The 22892-nt window shown below is 43.2% G+C and overlaps 1 protein-coding gene across 1 annotated transcript in view; it reads right to left on the reverse strand.

Annotated features, from left to right (window-relative positions):
- The window catches only part of skila (SKI-like proto-oncogene a), a gene marked incomplete at its 5' end in the record, with an annotated part of 30010 nt that extends 8751 nt beyond the window's left edge, over positions 1-21259 (reverse strand). The window contains one exon of the mRNA XM_083907734.1: positions 20138-21259. Coding sequence (XP_083763860.1) covers positions 20138-21259 — 1122 coding nt within the window. The remainder of the gene's footprint in view (positions 1-20137) is intronic.
- Positions 21260-22892: the final 1633 nt, after the last annotated feature.

Consider the following 22892-nt stretch of genomic DNA (forward strand, 5'->3'; position numbering starts at 1 on the left):
CAGCAACAGACAGAAACAGGATGGAGAAAAAGAGGGCAGTGAAAGAGAGCGGGAATCCGATGAGAAAAAGAGTATAAAAACTGAGAGAAAGAGAAAAATGTTGAAGAAAGAATCAATAGTTGACTAGTAAGAATGAGCGCGCACGTACACGCACACGCACACGCACACAGAATAATAAACAAATAAACAACCTTTCATCAGCTGGACTTAAAGGGACACTGTGTAGTATTTATGGGTTTATATAACCCAAAATCCACTTTTTTATACATATTATGCGCTCCTGCATTGTCTAGTCGCTGTATAATAGTTTTTGTTTCATTTCCGTAGTGTTTCAAAAAGTCATGTTAAATAACATGGTCGCGGGCCGCGGTTGCATCTTTGTTGTAAATTTCAGCCTCTCCTCTAGATGTCACTAGAAACTACTTACTTCACCTTTAAGGATTTTCATCTATGTTGCCAAGAGAATTTACCAAAGCTAAACAGCCTCTGAAGAAACCTGCCTAATTACTGTGACAGCCACGAATCACATTAGCTACTAATAATCACTCTGTTTCTGATGTATCACACACTGTCATAAATTACATGCCAAAACAAGGACATTACACCTTCACACAAACACACCAGTTGTGTCATTTATCAAACTGGCTCGTACTTGCTTCTAAAAACATAAAGATATGTTTCTGTTTTATATTATTCACTGCTGTGTGACATTTCAGACTGAAATATTCTCCCTGCTGCATCTTCTTCAGCAGTAAAACTGTCTATTTTCACACATAAACAAAACAGAAACAACTACTACAGAGCCTATGAATTCATGTGTACGGTGTGTAGGGGATTGTCCCTCGTTTACAAGGACATGGGTAAATGATCATGTGCATGCAAATGTAGGAGGCTGGAGCCATATGCGTAGCCAGGTATGTCTCTGTGAGTACGTTTACAGAAGGGGGCTTGTCTGCTTATAGGTGCTTGTGGTTGGTGTTTTTTCCTTCTTTTTTTTCCTCCAGAAGGCAGCACTGCAGCACAGAGGGAGGGAGGGAGGGAGGGAGGGAAGAAGACGGAGGGAGGGAGGGAGGGAGGGAGAGAGGGAGGGGACAGAGATGGGACAGGGTAGAGAGACAGGAAAGGAGGGGACAGAGAGAGAGAGGAGAGGAGAATTGACAGAAACAACAATAAACCCTCTGCAGTGGTGTGGAGGTGAGCTGGATCTGCGTCAGCTGGATTTTCTCCAATATCAAGGTTGTGTCTTTGCCTCTGTGGAGGCCTGGAGGCGTGTGTGTGTGTGAGTGTGAGTGTGTGTGTGTGTGTGTGTGCGCACGCGTGCCTGCCATGGATGTATAATATGAACTGGATAGAGCACCGCCCTTTCGCTTCCGTTCATTCCTATGAAGCTGCTCACCCAGCGCATATGCCAAAAAAGTTTTTTGGCGTTTATTTCCGGGTTATGGGGCCCATAGAGCATGCGCAGTAGTGTCCCTACCATAATTCCTCTCGCCTATGTGAACGAGCCGGATTTCATGAATACCGACGTCACGTTAACTTCGGCTTTTAACCATGGATTTGTAAATAAATGCAAAACCAACGATAGCGAAATGAATATAGTAAGCTGAAAAGTACAATGACGGAATTAAAGATTAAAACGATCAATAAAAATGGTTTATTTGGGTTAGGACCGTGACTATTACGTTATATGTGTTACAGGAATCATGTTGTTTTTGTCTGATTTCCCTTATATACTTATATAATTATTATTAGGAACAATAACAACGTGTTAAAGTAGGTTTATAACTCCCGATTCTGTTAATGAGCACCGAAATAAACAAATAAAACCTGCTTTGTCATAATATTTTGAAAATGTAAATGAAACCCCCTCATTGTCTTCATTTATTCACATTTCTCATAAAGTGTTCATGTCGTACGGTTCACTGACAGCAGCGCTGTTCCCGAGACGCCACATGACCGCGCTTGGCTGTGCTCGTACACAGCTGTGACGTCACTCTGAGAAATAAGATTTGTCTGGGCTTATTATGGCCTTTAGGAATGTTTTTCAAACATGAATCTCCATGAATTAAAAATATAGAATATAAAGATTTATAAAAGCCCGTGTCCATGTCTCGAGGTGTCCTGTGGACACTTTTACACGCGTCATTTTTACTATTGCGGTCAATGGGAAAATTGCTTTTTGGGCTCCATGGGATTTTTTGTTGCAGTACCCACAGTGGCCACCATGCAAAAATTGTCTTCAAGGCAGAGGGGGCGGAGCTCTATCCAGTTCATATTATACATCCATGGCGCCTGCGTGTCTGTCTGTGTGACTCTCTATTGAATGGAATCAATAACTAGACAACAACTGTCTAACGTAGCGTTTATCTTTGGTTTACTACTGCGACTGCTTGATAAACGAACATTTCAGGGCGGGGAAGGGGGAAAATCGACAGCATATACAGAGTTTTTTTTGCCATCCTGAAACAGCGCTTCAGGGTTTTTTCATTTCAAATGCTCGTGCATTGCTGTTGTACTGCTGTGGTACGCCAAAGTAAATTTGCATAGTCTGCAAACTGCATTGTTAGAAGACTTAAGGGAAAAAAATTCCCACACTTTTGAAGACCGTAGACGTGTTTTTTGCTGAGCGTTTTAGTGCATATTTACTGCCACCACTTGACTGGAGTGAGAGTTCACCTGGTAGGTTGTTTGGAACGGGGATTCAACAGGGAAAAAAAGGGGGAGATTTTGAAGTCGACTACGCGTCCCAGCTCTAGTGTGTGCGCATGTGTGGAGGTTGAAAGCACTTCTAGCAAAACATCCCAAATTCCCAATATGTTACTCCCCCCTGCCCAGGTGTGTGTGTGTGCGTCTGTGTATGAGACAAACACAGACAGGGGGCGAGGACAAGGCCAAACTGACATTAATACCAGCTCACCCAGTCATCTGACTGACCCCCACCACAGCAGATGTGCCGAGGAGAGAAGCGACAGCTCATTATAAGGAGGTGTGGGTGGGTGTGTGTGTGTGTGTGTGTGTGTGTGTGTGTGTGTGTGTGTGTGTGTGTACTTATTTGTGGCACTGGGCTGGTGTTTGTGTGCAGAGAAAGAATGAAAGGCATTCGTACATGGGTGTCTGTGTGTCCAGTGTCCATATAGAACATTTATGTATGTGTGTTGCACTAATGGCTGCCTGTGTCTCTCCCTGTAATTCCTGCTTACCTGACAGTTGACAGCTTACCGCCCACCACCCACACACCCCCTGCTCGTTATTCCTGTTGCTTTATTTCTTAATGAATGTGTGCGGGTGCAAACGTTGGCACATTTTAACACAACTCTTTTCCACTCCTTATTATGCCACTTTACCTTTTTTTGTGTGTGTGTGTGTGTGTGTGTGGGGGGGGGGGGGTTACAGAAGGGCAAGGGGGGACACCCTCTAAAAGAAATCCTAGCTAAAAGCCTGGTTGCTACGATGACACACATAAACCTACACAAATGTTTACACACTCACAAACAGACCCTAACCCTTCTATGTCTCCAGTCCTTTGTCAGACTGAAGCTCGCCTTATGACAATGTGGATTAGCATTCCATACACTCACTCAGCTGAACTCTGCCCTTGTTGTTCCTAATCACCAGCAGTCTGCCTGCCGCGTGCACGCGCACACACACACACAGACACACACACATAGACGCACACATGTGAACTTTGTGGACTATTTCTACAGTAAGGTCCTGCGACCATAAGCACACAAAATATATCCCCAACAGATGCATTATTATGTTTTTTTTCCTTGTGTCTGTGTTGCCCGAGTGCTACTAAAGCCCAATTTATACTCCTGCGCAACGTGCTCTACGTAGGTTACGCAGAGCCTGTCACAGAGCCTCTGCGTCGTCTCTGGCTGCACTAAATATTTTTTAAGTGTCCGTCACTCCGTCAAGGAACAACGGAGACGTCAAGAGCTGTGATTGGTCCTCAGGACAGGCCGAGCTAACGCTGCTCTGTGCCGGCTCACAGTGCGCACGAGCACCGTCCACAGAGGCGGAGCTGATCACCGCTGACAGCGTCGGTGCCAAACTATAAATACGTCATATCTTAATACACACCGCACATGTTTAGACTCTAAGGGTGAATTCCAATTCCTTGCTTAACCCTCAATCTTAACCCTCAATCTCAAAAATGCGCGCTCCCGCTAGTGCAAGTGCTGTCCCGATTCTCAGAAAAATTGAGTTGAGTATTGAGTATCGCCCTCAATATTGAGATTTTCCAAGACTACCCTTGGGAGCAAGGGCTACCCAGAATGCATTGCGTGTTTTCACATGAGAAAGATGGCGTCGAAAGCAGCGAAGCAAGTGCGATACAAATTAAGTATTTTCTTGGTTAATAGAGATATAAAAATTATGAAAACCATTGTATTATCCTAGTTTAGGCCCATATTATGGATTACTGACGTCATTGTTGCGTAACATTTATTTTTATTTTACGATCGTTTGTCAATAGCCGGCCGGTGCGCACGCTCGATCGTTCGCTATTGTTAACCCTTCAATAAGCCGTGGTGTGTGGTAACTGCCAGCTGAATATGTCCGTGGTTGTGGTACTTGTATGAGTATCATCTTATAACTAACTGACAACCTAATAACTTGACTGAAATAAAATAATAAATAAATAATCGTGACGTAAATGTGTTCTTCTTCTTTTTTGGAGTTGACAGACTGGACGCAGCTTTCGCGTTATTCTGCCCCCCACAGTCTGAAGACGTATCTGCCTTTAAGGGGTGTCCCATTTCTAAGTGACAAAATAACCCTCAACACTTGGTTTTGAGGGCCAGTTAAGATTAAGGGTTGAGCTTGAGGGTTAAGATTGAGGGTTAAGATAGGAATTGGAATTGGGCCTAAGTGGCTAATTTCTCCCCTCAAATTATCTTAACACTGCTTTCCGGGGCACAGAAAAGTGAGAAACGGCAACTGTCAATGTTATTTCTCTGCAACAACAACAGTCTTTCTCTCTCGGACGCCACTGCTCACTGTAGCTAAAAGCACAAAAACCTTGCACAGTGACCCCTAGTGATCGGGTGGGAAATTGCAGTGCGTGTCCGTCACCACGACGGAGAAGTAAGAAGGCTCGAGGTGTCTCCGTGGTTACGCAGTCGGAGAAGTATAATGTGGCCTCTAATCTGTCAATAACAAGCAACATTGTACTACACAGACATCCATGGCTACACATTCCTGTATACACAGTCTGACAAACGCAGGGGGAAAAGTAAATGCAATTTCAGCCACAGACAATAATTTCCACTATGAGCTCCCGGTATTTCCCACAGCAAAGTACGACATCTAACATGAAACAGGAATACTTGTCTTGATTATCTTCTCAGCTGGAAATGTACCACAGTGGGTGCATACAGAGACACAGACATTCACATTTAAAAACGGTGTCGTTTTAAGCTTTTGCAGATTACATGAATTTTAAGAGGGCCCACACTTGGTGTAGTGGTTAGCACTCTTGCCTTTGCAGCAAAAAGACCTGGGTTCCTGGGTTCGAGCCCCGTTTGGAACAACTCCGTTTGCATGTTCTCCCCGTGTGTGCGTGGGTTTTCTCCGGGTTCTCCGGCTTCCTTCCACAGTCCAAAAACATGCGATATGGGGATTAGGTGAATTGATCACTCTATATTGACCGTAGGTGTGACAGTGTGAGGGAATGGAAATGTGTTTGTCTATATGTGGCCCTGCGATGGACTGGCGAACTGTCCAGGGTGTACACCGCCTATCGCCCAATGTCTGCTGAGATAGGCACAGCAGGGCAGCACACTGCCCGGTTTTTATAATTATAATAAAAGAGGAATGTTCTAACACAAGTCTACTCATCTTTGAGTGTAATATACATGTACACACACACTCACCCACATAGCAGGCAAAGTGCAAACAAGTCTGAGGTCAAGCTCTCCTTTTCCTCCCCCTGCATGTCTCTCTACTCCAGTCACGTGGACAGATGACTGCCGTCTCAGTGAGTGCACGCACACAGTTGCTTGTGGCTATAAATACACATGCTGTCTCCATACATGTATAATAAAATACATACAAGGCATGGCCCCCTGCCCTACACACATATCCAGTTAAGTGTTGTGTTCTCCACACAACAAATCATTCTTTTTAAAAATTTTGCAAATATATTAAGCAAAAACAAACACATTTCGGAGGATAATTGAGAATATAGCCTACGGAGCTTTAACTCCTGCTTGAATTTAACAATTGGCAATGATCCTAAGAAGCTGGAGAATAGTTGAGACACTAGCACAGTTGAATCAATTAGTACTCAGTATACTGTGTCTCTTTTATGGAAAATACATACACATTATTGTATCAGTTTCTTACGTCAGAGTATTTTCTGTTTTTAGGTGTTAAAAAAATCAACTCATGTAAATAAGTGATTCTTATCTTCAAAGACTTTAAATCTATTCAAAACTTCCTAAAATCGTTGTTTTTTTGTTTTTTTTAAATAACATTGCTTTGGTTTTGATTGGCCTGTTTCATTTCAAAAGACCTGTGCCCTTAGAGCGTAGTCCTCAGACCTTAGTTTTATGATTAATGATGATGAAGTGCAAATAACAAATAATCTTGGAGGGTTTTTTTTCTCTATATTACCAACGTTTACAGACAAAACAATCCAATGTTTAAGAAAACATGACCATTAGCTGCATCCCTGCAAGTCTGTGTAGTATAGTTTTTAGCAGGCAACATGAATTGACTTTTGAGAGAATGTGTTTCAGAAAATCTAAAACTGTAAAACCCTGGTCAGGATACATAACAGACAATCACATGCATACGAGCCCAACTAGTCACACCCCGAATGGCAACACTTATCTATGGCACAATAAAGAGGACACAGGCCTTTGTTTGAACTTTCATCTCAGAACAGATGGCCTTGTGTGTTTTTGTGTCAATGAGTATGTTATTTAAAATATATTTAACATTTCTTTTGGGCCCTAAAAACGTATAAACACTGTTGGGTCCAATTGTTCTCACATCTGCTGAAATGCTGGCACCAGTGGCTTTGTATGAAACGTTTGAAAACTGATACAAACCCCCAGCAATCGCTGCAATCTCATTCATGGGGCAGAAACTGTTGGGCTCACAAAACATAACTGTGCCACCCATCCTCCTGCTTCCTCTCCTTCCTACTCCTCCCCCTCCGAGCCATTCATGCACCTGGCATTCAAGAAAGGGAGGAATAGGGCAAAGGATAGCAGCAAACGCAGATGGAGTAATGCAGTTCATTCTCCTTTTTTTGCTCTCTCAGTAAGGAAGTAAAACAGCCTTTACTTGGGTGTCTTTTCATTCTGGTTCAGACACCAGGGGAGAAAAATAGGAACACACATACACAGAAACTCAGAGACTCAGAGACAGTCAGTCACGCCCTGTCTGTTTCTAAACCACATCCTGTTCTGCTGCGGTCGGCAACTGAGTCGAAGATCAAGCTAGAGATAGTGTAAGATGTATACTTCCTGGACAGACCATGCAACAACAAGATATTGTAGCTCCTTTGCTGCTTCACGTCAAAGTTCCCCTTAAATTTGATCTATGTTGTCTTGTCTTTTACAGGGTTCGTACGGCTTTTTAAGAGTAAAATTCAAGCACTTTTCCAGCACTTTCAAGATAAAATATCAACTTTTTCAAGGAACTCCGGGCTTTAAATAAACTCTATATATACATATATATGACAAATAATCCTTCCTGTATACATTCATTTATGTTTTACTGTTGCTCTTTCGCAGAAATGACAACCCAATTTAAATAGCAAGGGAACAAAGCTATTGTGTTTATTTGCCATTCATAAGTTTTTTAAATGTATTGTTCTGTGAAGCAGTGTAGCTCACAAAATAAAAAAGTAGCACACAGAGCGGTGTGGTTTATTCTTTTGGCCACAAGATGGAGTATCAACTAAAGTGAGCATAGCGTATCCATAGCATAGCGGCGCACCAGATAACTTTATATTTTCATTTTATTCAGCGTGAGAAATACAATGTGTGGCAGGAGTGCGTGACAAAAGACCGAAAAGCGAGACTGCCACGCTCAGTTGGTGAGACTTGAAAGTAACACCCGAGCTAAAGCTACATGAACATGAATGAACAGTCCTCCAAAAGGACATTGTCTGATATGAGATGAACCAAAACTTTATCTCAAATAACTAACGGTTGGCATGACTTGTAAGTGCTGATTCCCCCATTCCATAAAGCACTATGTCCTTTTTGCAGAACGTACAGTAAGCCTGTCAGCCATTTGGGCTTTGTCGCAACCGCATTTTATATTATATAATATATATATTATATTTTTCAAGCCAGTCGGCATTGAAACGGAAAAATGGCATGGTGTTATGAGGAGCAATAGGTCCATGTGAGCAGCAAAGTGGTTCTGGATAATTCCTGAAGCGATCGCCAGGTGAGGGGCGTGCGCTTCAGGAAAGAAAACACGGGGAGCAACACTCTTGAGAGACGGCTGAACAAAAAACGTTACACCTTCATTTTATTTTAATTTCCAGAAGACGTTTTTTTTTGTAATTACAACACTGGTCAATATAAAGTAAATCCAGCATTTCCCAGCACAGTGCTCAAATTTCAAGCACAATTCAAACCTTGAAACACTATATTTAAAATCAAGCATTTTCCAGACTTTCAAGGCTCTGTACAAACCCTGCTTTTACTAACAGTTAAGATCAGACTAAAGCCCAATTTATACTCCTGCGTAAAGTGCTCTACATAGGTTACGCAGAGCCCTCTGCTTCGACGGATAGCCTGTCGGAGAGAGAACACACAGCACATGTTTAGATTCTAAATGGCTTATTTCTCGCCTCACATTGTCTTAAAACTGCGTTCCGGGACACAGAAAAGTGAGAAACGGCCACTGATTCAATGTTATTCAGCTGGAACAACAACAACAACAGTCTTTCTCTCTCGGACGCCATTGCTCACTGTAGCTAGAAGCACAAAAACCTTGCATAGAGACCCCTACTGATCGGGCGGGAAAATGCAGTGCGTATCCGTCACCATGACGGAGAAGTATAAGGGCGCGAGGGGTTTCCGCGGTTACGCAGCCGGATAACGCATTACGCAGTCGGAGAAGTATAATTTGGCCTTTATTAGTGTTTGTACTGAGAATTGGATATATTCACTGAGGTCCCTCCCCCACACACACACACACAAAGGCATTAGTAGTATTTCTCATTAATTCAACAATGTTATTACTGTACATTTGTGTATCATGAAATAGTAGGAAATATTCAAGTGCTCAATCAAGTCAAGAGGCAATGAATATTCCATACATTCTGCCCAGACTACTTAAATATTTTTTTTAATACAGCAAGTACTGAGACTATTCAACTAGTTCTGTTTCCCATTGATTCAGCCACTGGACACACAGATGTGATTAAACCAGCACAACATAGATGAGGACAGGTCTGACAGGTGGACGATTAAAACAAACAGCTGACACGGAGAAACAAGAAAGGACACAGAGAGAAAATAAAAGACTGGCGGCAGACAGCCAAGACACAGGAGGAGGCAAAGAGACAACATGTGACTGTCTGTCTGTCTCCGTCTCTGCCTCCCCTCAAACACACACAAACCTGTTCCTCCCTCTTTCCAAACACGTAGAGAAAACAGCAGAGCTAGACAAGCATGGTGATAAGGATCAGCCAGACTAGTCATACCAGTGTGTGCGAGTGTCTCTCTCTCTCTCTCTCTCCCTCTCTCACAGATAAGGACGGTTCATTCCCAACTTGCTTTGGCTTCAGGCCTAGGGCACATTTTTGCGTCACATGGTTGATCCGTCTAGACAGTCATCTCTCACACACACGCGCGCGCACACACACACACACCAGCTTCTTCCTCTATAACTACAGCTTCAGTCAGCCATTTTACAGTCCACACACCACAGCCTTGACAGCTAGAGCCAGTGCTACTCAATGGAGAAACAGTGGATGGGAGTCTATAAGGGAGAAAACTGAAGCAAGCTAAAAGAGTGAGGAATCCCCCTCTCAATAAATGTCCACCTACCATACCAGCGACCGCAGTTTAATTTGGAAACCAGCCTCAGTATTTCACTATGATCCTTTACATAAAAAGCAGCCTCTTTAAGCTTATGCGATCAATTTTTCTATTCATCTCTTCTGTCTCTCTTGCTATCTCTCCCTTTCTACTCTGTTTCTCATGTTTCACAGTCAAATCCCAGATGGCAGTCTCTTGTCTATATTCATGGCGGTGCATGAGAGGAGTTGTAATAATGTTACCTCATAAATGGACAAATTGCCTGACTGGAATACAATGGGCCACACTGTCTAAGGTATCCTCCACTCCTACATCACACACACACACCATAAATAAAGATTACTTTCATTATAGATTTATCTGCTTACTTTTACGGAGTCTGCACTCCACTCATGCAGGAAGTACTGAACGATTCTGTGAACAAATCTTTTTAATTAACTGAGTCTAATGATTCAAGATACCGAAAAGAAAGTCACCAGTCACTAGCTTGTTGTTTGTTTGCGTGTAAAACCAAGATGTGCTGTGCTTTACATGCTATGATGACTCTGCCCATGTGGAGGTACTATAGTCATGGAAAACCATCCCAAAACCATGATTATAACCAGTCCAAACCCCTAAAAATTATCAAAGAAGATTACGAAAACCAGTTGAGGCTGTTACCGGTTTATAATTTATATATTTTCCTTAATAAATGAATAAACATTTCCTGGAGGCTAAGAACTTTATCTCTAAAAAAAGGGTCATAAAACCTCTCTATCAACCATCTTTAGCTCATCTGTCTAACCTTGTTTGTTATATGAGAAAGGTTATGGTCCAGCCCTGTGAAAGATAAGCCCAGCTAAAGGGTGAGAGACTTGTGATGACTGAAATTTCCTGTTTGTTCCTTTCGGCTACTGTAACACAGGGTATGGTGATGAGTATAGGCTCTCTCTTACCAGGTCACTTATCAGCACAACATTCTCACAATTCCCTCCCTCCATCCCTCTTTTTTAAAGTTATGCAATGAGTTTAAATATGAAGTAAGTATTAAAGGCCTGTTTTAATTGTGGTCAGTGATGTCCATCCTTCATAAAGGAAAATGGAGTGAGTCAGTGATGGGCATTTAAAATCATCTAGATGCAAAAGAGCATGCTGTATAAACTGTACATGTGCAGCTCAAGGTATCTTGCATAGCAGCTCACTGTGTGTGCTCTACTTTCCTTCCCCATTGCCCCCCAGTGTGTTAATTACGAAAGCTGTTGAAGCTCAACTTTGTGAATCACCCAGGCCAAGAGACAGACACACACTCAATCATACAAACAGGTAAACAAAAGTCCCATCAAACAACCACTCCATCAAACATCGATGAAGGATAACGAGTAGAATGATGTGGTTTACTGCAAGTTAAACGTTGATGCACACATACACACACAGACAGACACGAGCAGACACATGTCTTGTTCCCAGGAGGATGCATCAACTGAGAATGAGGCCAGTCTGCGGATGACAGTACTCATCATTTGAGCTTTATCTGGGCCAATGTGTGTGTGTGGGCTTTACCACCTCTAAAAAGAAAAGTGTGTTGCCATGAGACATTTGTTTGGAGGTTGGTTGGTTACTGGTTCAAATCAGCAATTAGGGATGTGCAGGCTTCCACCACAGAAACCCAAATGAACAGCCTGGTTGTCTGTATGAGGGAGCTGAGCTAACTATTTGAATGGATAAAACAACTCAGAGTGCTTGGAGACAGAGGGGAGTGAGAGAAACGCGGAGAGGGTGAGCGTTGCTAAGCAGACTGAAAGCAGAGAGAGACTGTCAGCAAGCCAGAAATGCACTGCTATCACTACAGAGAGAGAAAGAGAGAAAACACAAAATGGAGACACTGCCCAACCCTCTGTCTTGACAATAAATTACACAGCATTTACTAAAAATGGCTTGGAAAAAAACATGCTGAAACCTGTTTATAACAGCTGTTTAGTGGCTAAATAGGAATCTGCAACAATCGTATCTTAACTTGGCCATTTTATGTCTAGAGTTCAAGAACTTAAAAATTAGCTAATGGTGCTAATGCTTCTTGACAAAATTCTTGTGCTACATACCGAAAAACAATTTTAAAAACATAGGCTTTTCACCCTGGACTAAAATCTCTCCTCCCTTGCCCTACTATGCAGTCATTTATCGATCTGCAGTTTGTTTACTTCTTCCTCAGCACAGGATGCTGCTCTGCTCTGCTTTGCTGGTTATCACTGTCTGCAGCGAGAGAGAGAGAGAGCAAGACACACAGGGAATGAGGGTTAGAAGGCTGACCCACTGCACAAACAGCCCCACCTGGCCAAAATGTCTCACATGGTAAAATCTATTACAGACATGCTCAAAGAAAGAAAGCTAAATTCAAACAGGCCCTGGGTCCTCTGAATGTTGTGCAGGGAGCAGTGGTCTCATCCATATTACATGCAGGAGCTTGTTTGACGTGCCTCCACTGCTCATCTCTGCATGGGCAGCCTGGCTTTTCTGTCCATGCCCCTAGGGTTCTCCTGTCGCTCGCTCGCTCGCACGCACACACGCACAGTAGTTCCACAATGGCTGGCGGAATGCAGATGTCACTACATACATTTACTTCTAATCTGATGAAATTGGGATTTTCAAGAAAGAACACTGACTGCGCACAGAGAGCCACCAACATTTGAGGCTGCTATTCATTTCCATCCTGCCTGTGCCGATATTAAAAACACCAAATCCTGTAACAGAAGATCACCAGACTCACCTCATTAAACAGTAACCGTCTGGGCGAGCTTGACAACAGCCCAAGTAAAACATGGCTGTGTATGGGAAATGTCATTACAGTTGAGTCAGAGCTCTAAGTGAACACACCTGGGGGTAGATCAAACAAAGTGAGTGAGAGACTGGAACGGTGATAAATCTCTGTCCTGGCTCCACCATGACGCTGATGAGCAGAGACCAGACCACAGCACTGATGGAGCACCATGACTCACACTGCAGGAAAGGGTTGGCGTGGTGAATGGAGGAAGTGGTGAAAAGTGGTTTTGTGCAACACTGTCTGTGTTTGACCCTTTAAACTTCCTTTAATCATGAACACTGGACTGTCATCTGCCGTGTGTCCTGTGCTACTTGTACTACATGTTGTCACATGGAGACAACATGGAGACAAGTCATCCCTCTTGTCATGGTGAAGTCACTGTCACAGAATTTCTGTAATTCACCTCCGGTTACTTTATTTCAACAGGCCCAATTATTTTTTGAAAAAGGTAAATTGTGGTGTCCGCTAAAACAGCAAACAGAAAAGGGCAATATTGCTCAAATTATACATTATCTTCCTGGGGGCAACTCCCTTTTCTCTCTCAACATGAGTCATTTTAATCATCAAGTACTGTACAAATCTGACAACAATCTGGACTCATCTGGCATCCGGATGCATCTCAGCCAGTACATTTTGAAGGTGATGACAGAAAATGTTTGGCATAACAAAGTGCACTAGTCACAGGAACTGGTTAAAATGTAGCCAGACTGTAAACCACAAGGCAATGCTTTACTGTTTAAAGGATAAAGGGTAATAAGGGTCTGTGATGACCAAGTCGGCTCACGACCAAGGCCGTTTTCAGTATGAGCAACAGAGAAACCAGAAAACGAAGAGGACACAAAAGGAAATATAACTTCAGAGTGAACAAGAGTTAGCATGCACTATTCTGTTTCGTAGGTACAGTCAGGAAGGACCATTAGAAGTTGAATCACTTCAACAAATGCAACACCCAAAGATTTGTCCTTAAGCCTTAACTATATTGTAAACCTATTTTGTAATTAATTGCATCTGAAGGTCAACGACCTTGAAGACTATCTACTACTTAGCTTATACTAAGTAGTATAAGGTGCAGTAGGACTGTTGAAGATCCAGAGGGAAATTGTGCTCTATTTACAAACTCTAGATTAGCTGGTATAGACCGCTTAGGGAGATGAGGCAAAGACTACCGTAGGGTTGCATGTATGTGTCTGCCCTAAGAAATATCAGGGAGACTGATGATTGCCACGAGCCCCCATGCAGGTGGGAATGGTAGTGAGATAAACACATCAACATTCAGCATGCCATAGGCAAACTGAAATGGAGGTCAGGTCAAACCACATAATGCCACTTGTTTCCCCTTTGATAATGCAGTGTGTTTCCAACTTGCTAACTTTACAGGCTTGGCCAGTGCAACATTAGTCAAACTCCTAGTGAGTCCAGGATTTACAGGCTATGGAGGCAGCCAGTAGGCAGTTGAATGGAAACAAATCTGTCAGGAGTTTGATGTTAGTGGAGCAAAGGTAAGCCTGCAAAATAAAGGACTTACAAGACAAGTAATCACCTACTACCCAGGCTTGGCAGGTCTGCATCTCACAGTGGGTCACTGCTCTCTGCTTTCATCCGCAGTGTAGGCAGAAGGTCAAAACTAACAAGGGTCTTGGCAGCACTTTCACTGGAAGCCATTGTTAAACATGTGGTACCATTTGACAAAAGGACAAGGACACTCAGTCAAGCATATCAAGCAGAATCACTTCCATAGGGAAATGATGAGCTATTACCAAACATGCAAAAGCATTACTGACAAAGGGGAAAGATGGGGATTCCTTTAATCATATAGACCGTCTATTTTCTCCTGATTTCTGTGTTTGCAACATGCATAATTGATCAGTGTAGCAGCTAAGCATAATGTGTTGTGGGACTCATGACACAGCTTTGATATCTTGTATTTATCTCCTTGTCTGGGAGACTGTGCCTGTGGGTGAAAATATAAGAGGCGACCTAAATGCCTATATGGTGTGTGTATGCATGTCTGTTTATGGTGCCCCTATGGAAAGCGGTGTCTCTGAATCTCTCCATTTAAGTCTTCATTAATCACCATTCCCACTGGGAAGGCGGCACAGAAAAGTCTTTCAAATGCAAAGGTGCTTGCTCTGCTTGCACAAAACACACACAGGCTGGCTGTCTCTCCCCCACAGCCCTTTTACAGTATAACACCCTCGGCCTCCAACTCCCTCCCTGCCCCCAACACACCCACAACCTGCTTGTCCGACTGTCTCCCGGGGACACCAGAGAGTGGACAGTTAATCTTCTCATCAACACATTGATTAATTAATACCAAGGCTCCTCATTAATCTGTTTTCACACAAAACAACCCAGGCAAGCTTGTCAAACATATAACAATGCAAACTAGTTTCTCTTCTTCCAGTCATGTTTGAACTTAGAGCAAATTATGTCCCCCCCCTGCCCCCTTACCTTCGGGCAACAAATGGTCAACAGTGTACAGTGAACCTACAAACAAACTGTCTTTAAAAGGACTAGAAGTAATGTCTATAATGAATCACTAAAGCATCCAGTCCTCATTCCAACATGAGAGGATGAAGAAGCAACAGTGTGTAGCTGCCATCTTCTCTCTGTAACATTCCTTAGTCTTTCCTTGAGTTCATGGGGTGATGCTTAGGTTAGATATATTCAAGCAAACATTAGCTTAACATTAGTAAGAGGGCTTAGTTAGATTAGTACGTTGACTGAGTGTTGTTGTGAGTGGCAAATAGCCTTTTAAAAGCCTGTGGGAGTATTAAGCAGGGAGGAGCTTCGCAAGATTGTTTAGTCTATATGGCTGCTGGCAGACGTGGCACAGGCTCCACTGTATCTGAACCGACCTATCTCTGGTGCCTGCTGCTGTGGTTTGAACACATCAGAAACATGTAGCAAAGCATCGTCTTCTCCTATTGGTGAGGAAGGTGAATAAAGGTCTGAGCCAAGGAAACAGTCAAAAATAACAAGCTGCAGCTGTGGTGGGAAACTGAGCACCAGCCAACCAATAAAAACAATGTTTTAACCGTGCTGGGTTGTGTACAAGAAAAGCCATGAGCGAGTGGACAACTAATTTAAGTGGTTAACTGGACTGTGGCAGGGGGATGCGATCATTTTGAATTGTTGGTTCTGAAACCAAAACACATAAGAAGATTTTTCTTGCCTATTTAAAACAAAATTAATGACTCTGGCCTACCTCCAATTAGCCGCAATGCTGTTATGGAGCTGTGGTACTGGCACTGACCTAATAGTGACATGCCAGAGGCCCCCTCAGCTCAGCCCGTCCGACCTTGTGGGGCCCCATTTATCCTTTTACAACAGGCTGCAAACACTGGCCAAGGCTCGGGGTGTTTAGCACAAGGAACACAGATAGTCTTCCACACCAAACTACATACAAGTGGGATAGACTGTAGGTTACTCTAGACCAGCATTCAAAGAAGCTGCTGTGAGTGTTTGTAGTATAAGTGGATAATTACTCTTAGGAAAAAGCATAGACACACATAGAAATGTGTGTACGGGTGTGGGGCAGAGGAGAGCGCTCAGGAAATGCGAGCTCGCCAGCATGTGATTGGCCAACCAAGAGGGATGTTCCAGGCTAGATGTGTGGTTCAGCTCAGGTCTTGGGAAGGTTAATTTTCAACTCGGGGAAAGAAGAGCTGGGGCCCCAGCCCCCTGGAACAACCTGCCTGACAAGGCTTGTTTCATGGAAGATGACCTAAGTGTAGAGAGCAGTTTGTGACTGAACCAGCAGCAAGACACACCTGTCCTAGCCTTACCACCCATATCCTCTTACTTTCATGCTCTTTACTCCTCCTCTCTGCACTTTACTTCTTTACACAAGAACCAAGAAGAAGGACAGGTCAAACTGAGAGACTGGTGAACATGTCTTAACACAAACAGGAACTTATGCAACACCAGCTGTGGCCGCCATAACCGAGTCTCAGTCCCTATTTCCCTCTTCTTCCATTTCCTCCTGCCTTGGTCCATCTCTTCTTCGGTTCAATGCCCATGTCACCCAGCAACTCGCCACATCCATCACAGTTGGAAGCCCGATCAATAGCCAATGGCCTTCCTCTCAATCGCCTCGCACACAAGTGGTCTTTTGCCTTATGTAACAATCAACTTATCGGGTCATTCAGCTGTTTAATTTTGTTACTGTCCGCTGATCGAGGCCCAGGGGCTACTGACTGTTTACAGACGTGGGCAACAGCAGAACGGTCTGGGTTGAGCGATAGATGAATGAGGAGCAGACAGTGGGCCATAAGTCAAGATGTGTAAGGACATGAACCCAAGAGAAGCAGAAAGAGGTTTGACTGGCATGAAGGAATAGAGGGATATGTTGAGATAGGGGAAGGCAGCACAGTCAATGATTATCATGCCTGCCAACATTCAATTAGATGCAGCCCAAGAGAATGACTGACAAGTGGACAGACAGACAGCCCAGGAGACAGCCAGAGAGTGCAGATGCACTGGTCCGTGGTAATGAAGTCACCGGTTTTCAAATAGAAAATAGAGGAAGCCAGAGAGATGCAGCTGTCTGCCATCTGTGCTGCAGCCACTGTGTCAGCCCAACCAGGGAGGCAGACAGAGAAAGGCTGTTCTCTCAGTCTGACACTTCTGACTCTGGGCCAAAACAACGCTACAAACAGGGCTGAGACAACTAAAACGCACACAGTTATGTTCACAATGTTGCTCTTCAATGAGGTTATGCTTGCAATAGTTCAAACATTCCTAAAATATCTGCTAATATTTTTTCTTTTCTGGAAATTGCTACATTTGTTGTTCTTGGACTGAGACAAGATTTAATATGAGCAAATTAAGGATTTTGGCACCACCGCACATTGCTGTCTGATAACAATCCATGTAAACATGTAATACCTATAAACAAAATGTCTCTCCAGTGAGACAGATACCTCATAAGGTGGTGGGGACGATCGTCACATTGGAATGTATATTACTTCCTGTCTTGCTAAGGAAAAACAGACCCAGTATAAGACCCAGTGGAAAGTACACGTGTCCACCACAACCCCTGAAGGAAAAATAACTCATTGTTTGACCAAAACTTATGTAACAAACTATTGCTGTCTGTTAGTGGCTTCAGTCTTAGGGATATGAGGCAAAGTCTGTCTACTGATCTGTCTACTGATCCCTTTTGGGATCAGTAGACAGGGTGTAGTACCTTAGGTCACAAAGCATTATTTATAGAGTGAAAGTTGCAGAGTTTTTAACTGCGCCCTCTCAAACAAAACACTCCTAACAGGATACAGGACCAGTAGCCGCTGGAGAAAGTGGGGAATACGGCTTCCAGAAAGCTCCACTTGTTTGTATCTCTGCTCTTCTAGAGGCCTCTGAGCTCACCATTAAAAATGAACAGCTTGAAAATGTGCACATTGACACTGTGTGTAAATAAGGGCCACTGAGGGGGAAAAAGGGTTTGGCCAACACCCCAAGGTGAGCCATCTTTTTAAAAAGCATGTGCAACTTTAAGCTGCCTGGCTGGCCTTCCACTAACATCCACTGGGATGTGGAAAGTATGAGTCACACTGTCAGTGCAGTGGAGGCGGCTGGACAGAGTCTGTAGGATGTTCAGGGTGATGTCCGTCTGCCTCACTTCCTGTTCAGTGAAACACACACTTGCATCACAATAAAATACACACATAAACAGAGAGTGGTTGGTACTGGAGGGGAACCCCCAATTCCTGATTGAGTAAAGTGAGATGGTGCCCAGTTCTCTTGTCTCTGACCAATCACACACATCCGCTGCGGTGGTTGTTGAGGGTAGGAGTGGAGGGCATCCTCTTTGAATGCCAATATTCACCTGCTTCCTCTAGACCCACAGGCATCTGTCTTTCCAGGAATGTGTCCATTTGTGCCCATGTATGCAAGTCTACAGGGACAAAAATGCAATTTCCAGTTTTTCACACCATTTCAGCAGCAACCAACCCCTCAGAAGGTGAAATCTAGTTACTACTGTCAAACAATATGTTAAAGATCAAAAAAAGAATCCCCTCCCCCCCAAAGCACCTGAAAAAAAAATACAACACCTGAAAGTGTGGGTAGACAGGGGCTCCAGAGAGCCTAAGAAGTGTGAGACGACGATGTGTCATACTAGCCACCAGTTACACATACTAAGACAGACAATGTCTCACACATAAAAACACACACCTACAGACACAGGACTCCTCTTTTGCTGTAAACATATGTTATTGCACATGTGCATTTCCTCTGTGACATTTAAATGTCTATGACTCTATAACTTTAAAGATAAATTAAAAATTAGACAATCGCAGGGGGAGCTGAGGATGACTGGAAAGAAGTGGGACACTAGGTGAGACACGGCGGTACTCCAAGTGCATTCCCACAAAATTACACCAGCCAGAAGAGAAAAACATCTCCCAAAGGTACAAAAACAGATCGAAATGTGTGTCTTGTCTTTCAGAAACGTTTATTTAGCTGTCTCTCAGAACCCAATAATTTACTTATAAGTCGCTTTCTGTTCATTGGTTAAAACCAGCTGGTGATTTGATTGTGAACAAACCACGGTAAACAGAGAAAGACACAAACCCAATTTTACTTCTAACAATGCACACAAAGGGAGACACCAGTTACTTGCAGGGAAACAATGAGGAGCCCTTTTCCCCCTCACTAAATGCAGACTTTTCAATAAGAGCAGTGCCACTGTGGCTCAGATAGGGCATTAATATAGTCGTATTTAAACACAGCAATAGGGAGAATTGTCCTCTTTGGAAGACTGTGCAGAATTCTGGCTTTCGGGATAAAATTACATCAATAAAATAGAACCACTTTCACTTTCACTTATTAACATAATTTATGAAACAATTTGGTAAAATATTCCATCCATCGTTCAAGACAAAACCATATGTAAAATATAGGTTCATAATTACAAAATGTAGACCTAATTCATGTGGTAGATCCTGAACCTCATATACATTGGCCTTCTGTTCAATGACATTTACAGTGACCTCCAGCTGACCTGAGGGGACAAATGATGCACTTCCCTTCAGCTGTGGCCAGCTGGTCTGACTACATCCGATCAGACCTGACCAAAGAAAATGGTACTGCCTGTCGTCCTCTGTCACACATACTAGGTCAACTCTGGTTTAAGAAAACAGTGACTAGTTAAGTCAAACCTGCTGAACACAAAGAAAATAGAACTGGACTATTAGAGAAGAAGAGAAAAGACATTATTCAGCAAACAAAAATGTTTTGGTTTCCTCACGAGAATGATGGAGAATGACGGTTACAAACAAGTGCAGACATAGACATGGGTATCATCCAGGAGTGCACTTACTTTGTCTAGTGACCTCTTGAGCTGGTAGTGGAACTTCTCTTTGACCTCATCCAGGAGCTGCTTGAGCTTGGGTTCCTCAGTCGTGTCCTGGTACTTTCTGGCAAGCTGCAGGTAGCAGGGCCATTTGGCTGAATCAAAGCCCCAGTGGCAGGTCCTCTTATCAGGTGATTTGTGTGAATGCATGACAAACTTCTGTGGTGAAAAGAGCAACTGGCACTCAACACACTGGATGCAGGGCGCCTCGGGCTGGGTGTAGAACTGGGGCACAAAGAGACCCTGGCACTTCCCCAGACACTGGTGCTCCACCTGGAAGCTGGTTTCGCTCTCCTTCAGCAGGCCATGAGCCGACAGCTTACAACTGGGGTCGGCAGGCAAGGCCACCCCAGGGTGCAGTAGAGCGTTGCACAACCGTTGTGCATCCGTCAGCGTAATGAGGCCACAGGACGGTGCGTTGAACGGCAGAATGCCCAGCACCTTGAGGATGTGCAGCTGCTCAGCATCACAGCGTGAGCAGTAGACATAGAGCTCGTCACACACAGTGTTGATCTGCTGCAATGAGAAGTCACGGAGCACAGAGTTGAGCACCTGGGGCAGGCAGAGACGCTTTTCTCCCCCAACAACAAAGCAGGAAATGGACTCTCCCTCCAGAAGGGAGTGGGTGAGTTCAGTAGAGCTGTCACATGGTACCAGCAGAGGGCCACCTCCTAGAACAGGAGGAGATAGTAGTGGGGGCATGCCAGCTGGGGACTGCTCATGGCCGGTACGGGCTGAGAAGGCAGCTGGGCCCCCAAGCGAGCTCTGGCTGCTTAGGGTGAACTGGGCCAATGTGTGTTTGAGCCCAGGGCTCAGGTCCAGGGCTTTAGCAGAGCCCACCACATGTAACTCAGCTCGGGCTGCCACATCCATGTCAGAGTCGTGGCACAGATCCTCAGTCTGCTCCCTCTTCACTTTGGGAGTTTTGGGGAGGGAATCTAAGCTGCGACGCTTCAGGTTGATCTCTGCCATCACACGCTTCTTGATTGGTGCGTCTTCTAGTCGCTCTCTGTACAGCCGTTTCATGTTGCCCTTGAATGAGGTCAAGTCTTTGAAAGGGGTTTTCAAACTGGTCTGGGTACTTGCCATGTCTGAGCACTGGGTTATTGTCGTTTCTGTCAGCTGACTGACTTCTTGTATTCCTCGGAGTCTTTTGTTTTTCTTCCTGGAGTCTTTTTAAACAACACAAATCTTCTGGTTGTTAGACACATGCATGATTGTGACTGGAGTTTTCTGAGTTCTGATCCAATTCCTGAGCATGCAAAAAAAGGAAATGATAATTTAGAACACAGAAAAATTATTATCGAAACCAGTCATTCCCAGAGACATTTTGTTGTTTCCAGCCTTTTACTTGTATATGGTTTCAATAACTAATGCATAGAATTAAGTTGTGATTCATTTATCAAACATCAATACAGAACAACACGTTTCTGCATGTAATTGATTGTGGCGCACCGCCACAGCAAAATAAAAGCTGCAACACCTTCAGAAATAATTGTTTTGTTGATGTTTTTTTTAACCTTGTTTTCATGTTGTTTTATGTTTATATTAATGTAAATGATTGTATATAATGTGATTTTGGCACAAAACATGGTGTTTTTCGTGAAATGTGACGCTACGCAGCCTACTCTTATTTTAAAAAAACCAACACCGGAGTCACCACCTGCATGTCTGCAGCATGCGAAAAACGAAGAGAGTTGAGACAACAGTCCGACGTGGAGGGAGCGAAAAGGGTGAAAGATATGTACCTAAGCTAAGCTAGGTTATATTTGATACAGTTTTGTTCACAACATATTACCAACACAAAAATAGGTAAATGAACTAATGGCCAAGACCACAGACCTCACTCGCTCGTGCTCTCTCTCTCCCCGCCTCCCGCCCAGTGCCAATAAGTCTTCACGCTGTCTGCACATACCGGTTTAAAAGAACAACAAACAAATGCTGCTCAAGAGTTTTGTTCAAGTAATGTAAGGTCCTGAGTGTTGTCCCAAATATGACAGGCTTCATTCAGTGATCGAAACAAATATATTAACACTAATGAAACGTTTACATCGTGATAAATGTATTATTGATTGGTTAATACAAGTTAAGCATTATTTCTATCATTATTTCAGAGAGATTCTTATTTTTATTTTATTTTTGTACCATTGACACTTGTTAAAGAGAGATTACTTTAGGCCTAATAAAGCATGTTAAGTCTTTGGTTATACAGTAGAGAGAGATATTATTTTGTTGTATATTCATTTTTAACTGTAAAACTTCATTTTCTATTGATAAGGGAAACCTGTTACGTTTCAGAGACACGTTTTGAACAGCACGACATAACATTAGCTTAGGTAATGCCATTGTTTATTTAAAGATGTTTATTTGGCTGTATTCAGTATAGACTAGTTTAGTTATTTAACTTATATCTTTAATTTGTTGTTTTAGCCTAGTGATACTGCAAGGTCCTGTTTTCAATTCTTATTTTCAATTCATGTACCGGAAACCCTATAGTCAATAATGTATTTAGAAAACATTCAGTTTGAAATAGTCATAATTTCGCATTACAAAATTCATGTCGTTGTGGTCGTCGTCCCCCCCAGACCTTCCCCACGGTTTAAAAAAAACCCCGGAGGAAACCTGTTCTGTATACAATAAACAGAAACATTATCTTATACACAAACATCCTCTTGTCACGATTTATGCTGTAAATTGGGTCATCATAGTCTGCCATCATTAA

This window comes from Microchirus variegatus, assembly GCF_963457635.1.
Source record: "Microchirus variegatus genome assembly, chromosome: 21".
Taxonomy (NCBI): Eukaryota; Metazoa; Chordata; class Actinopteri; order Pleuronectiformes; family Soleidae; genus Microchirus; species Microchirus variegatus.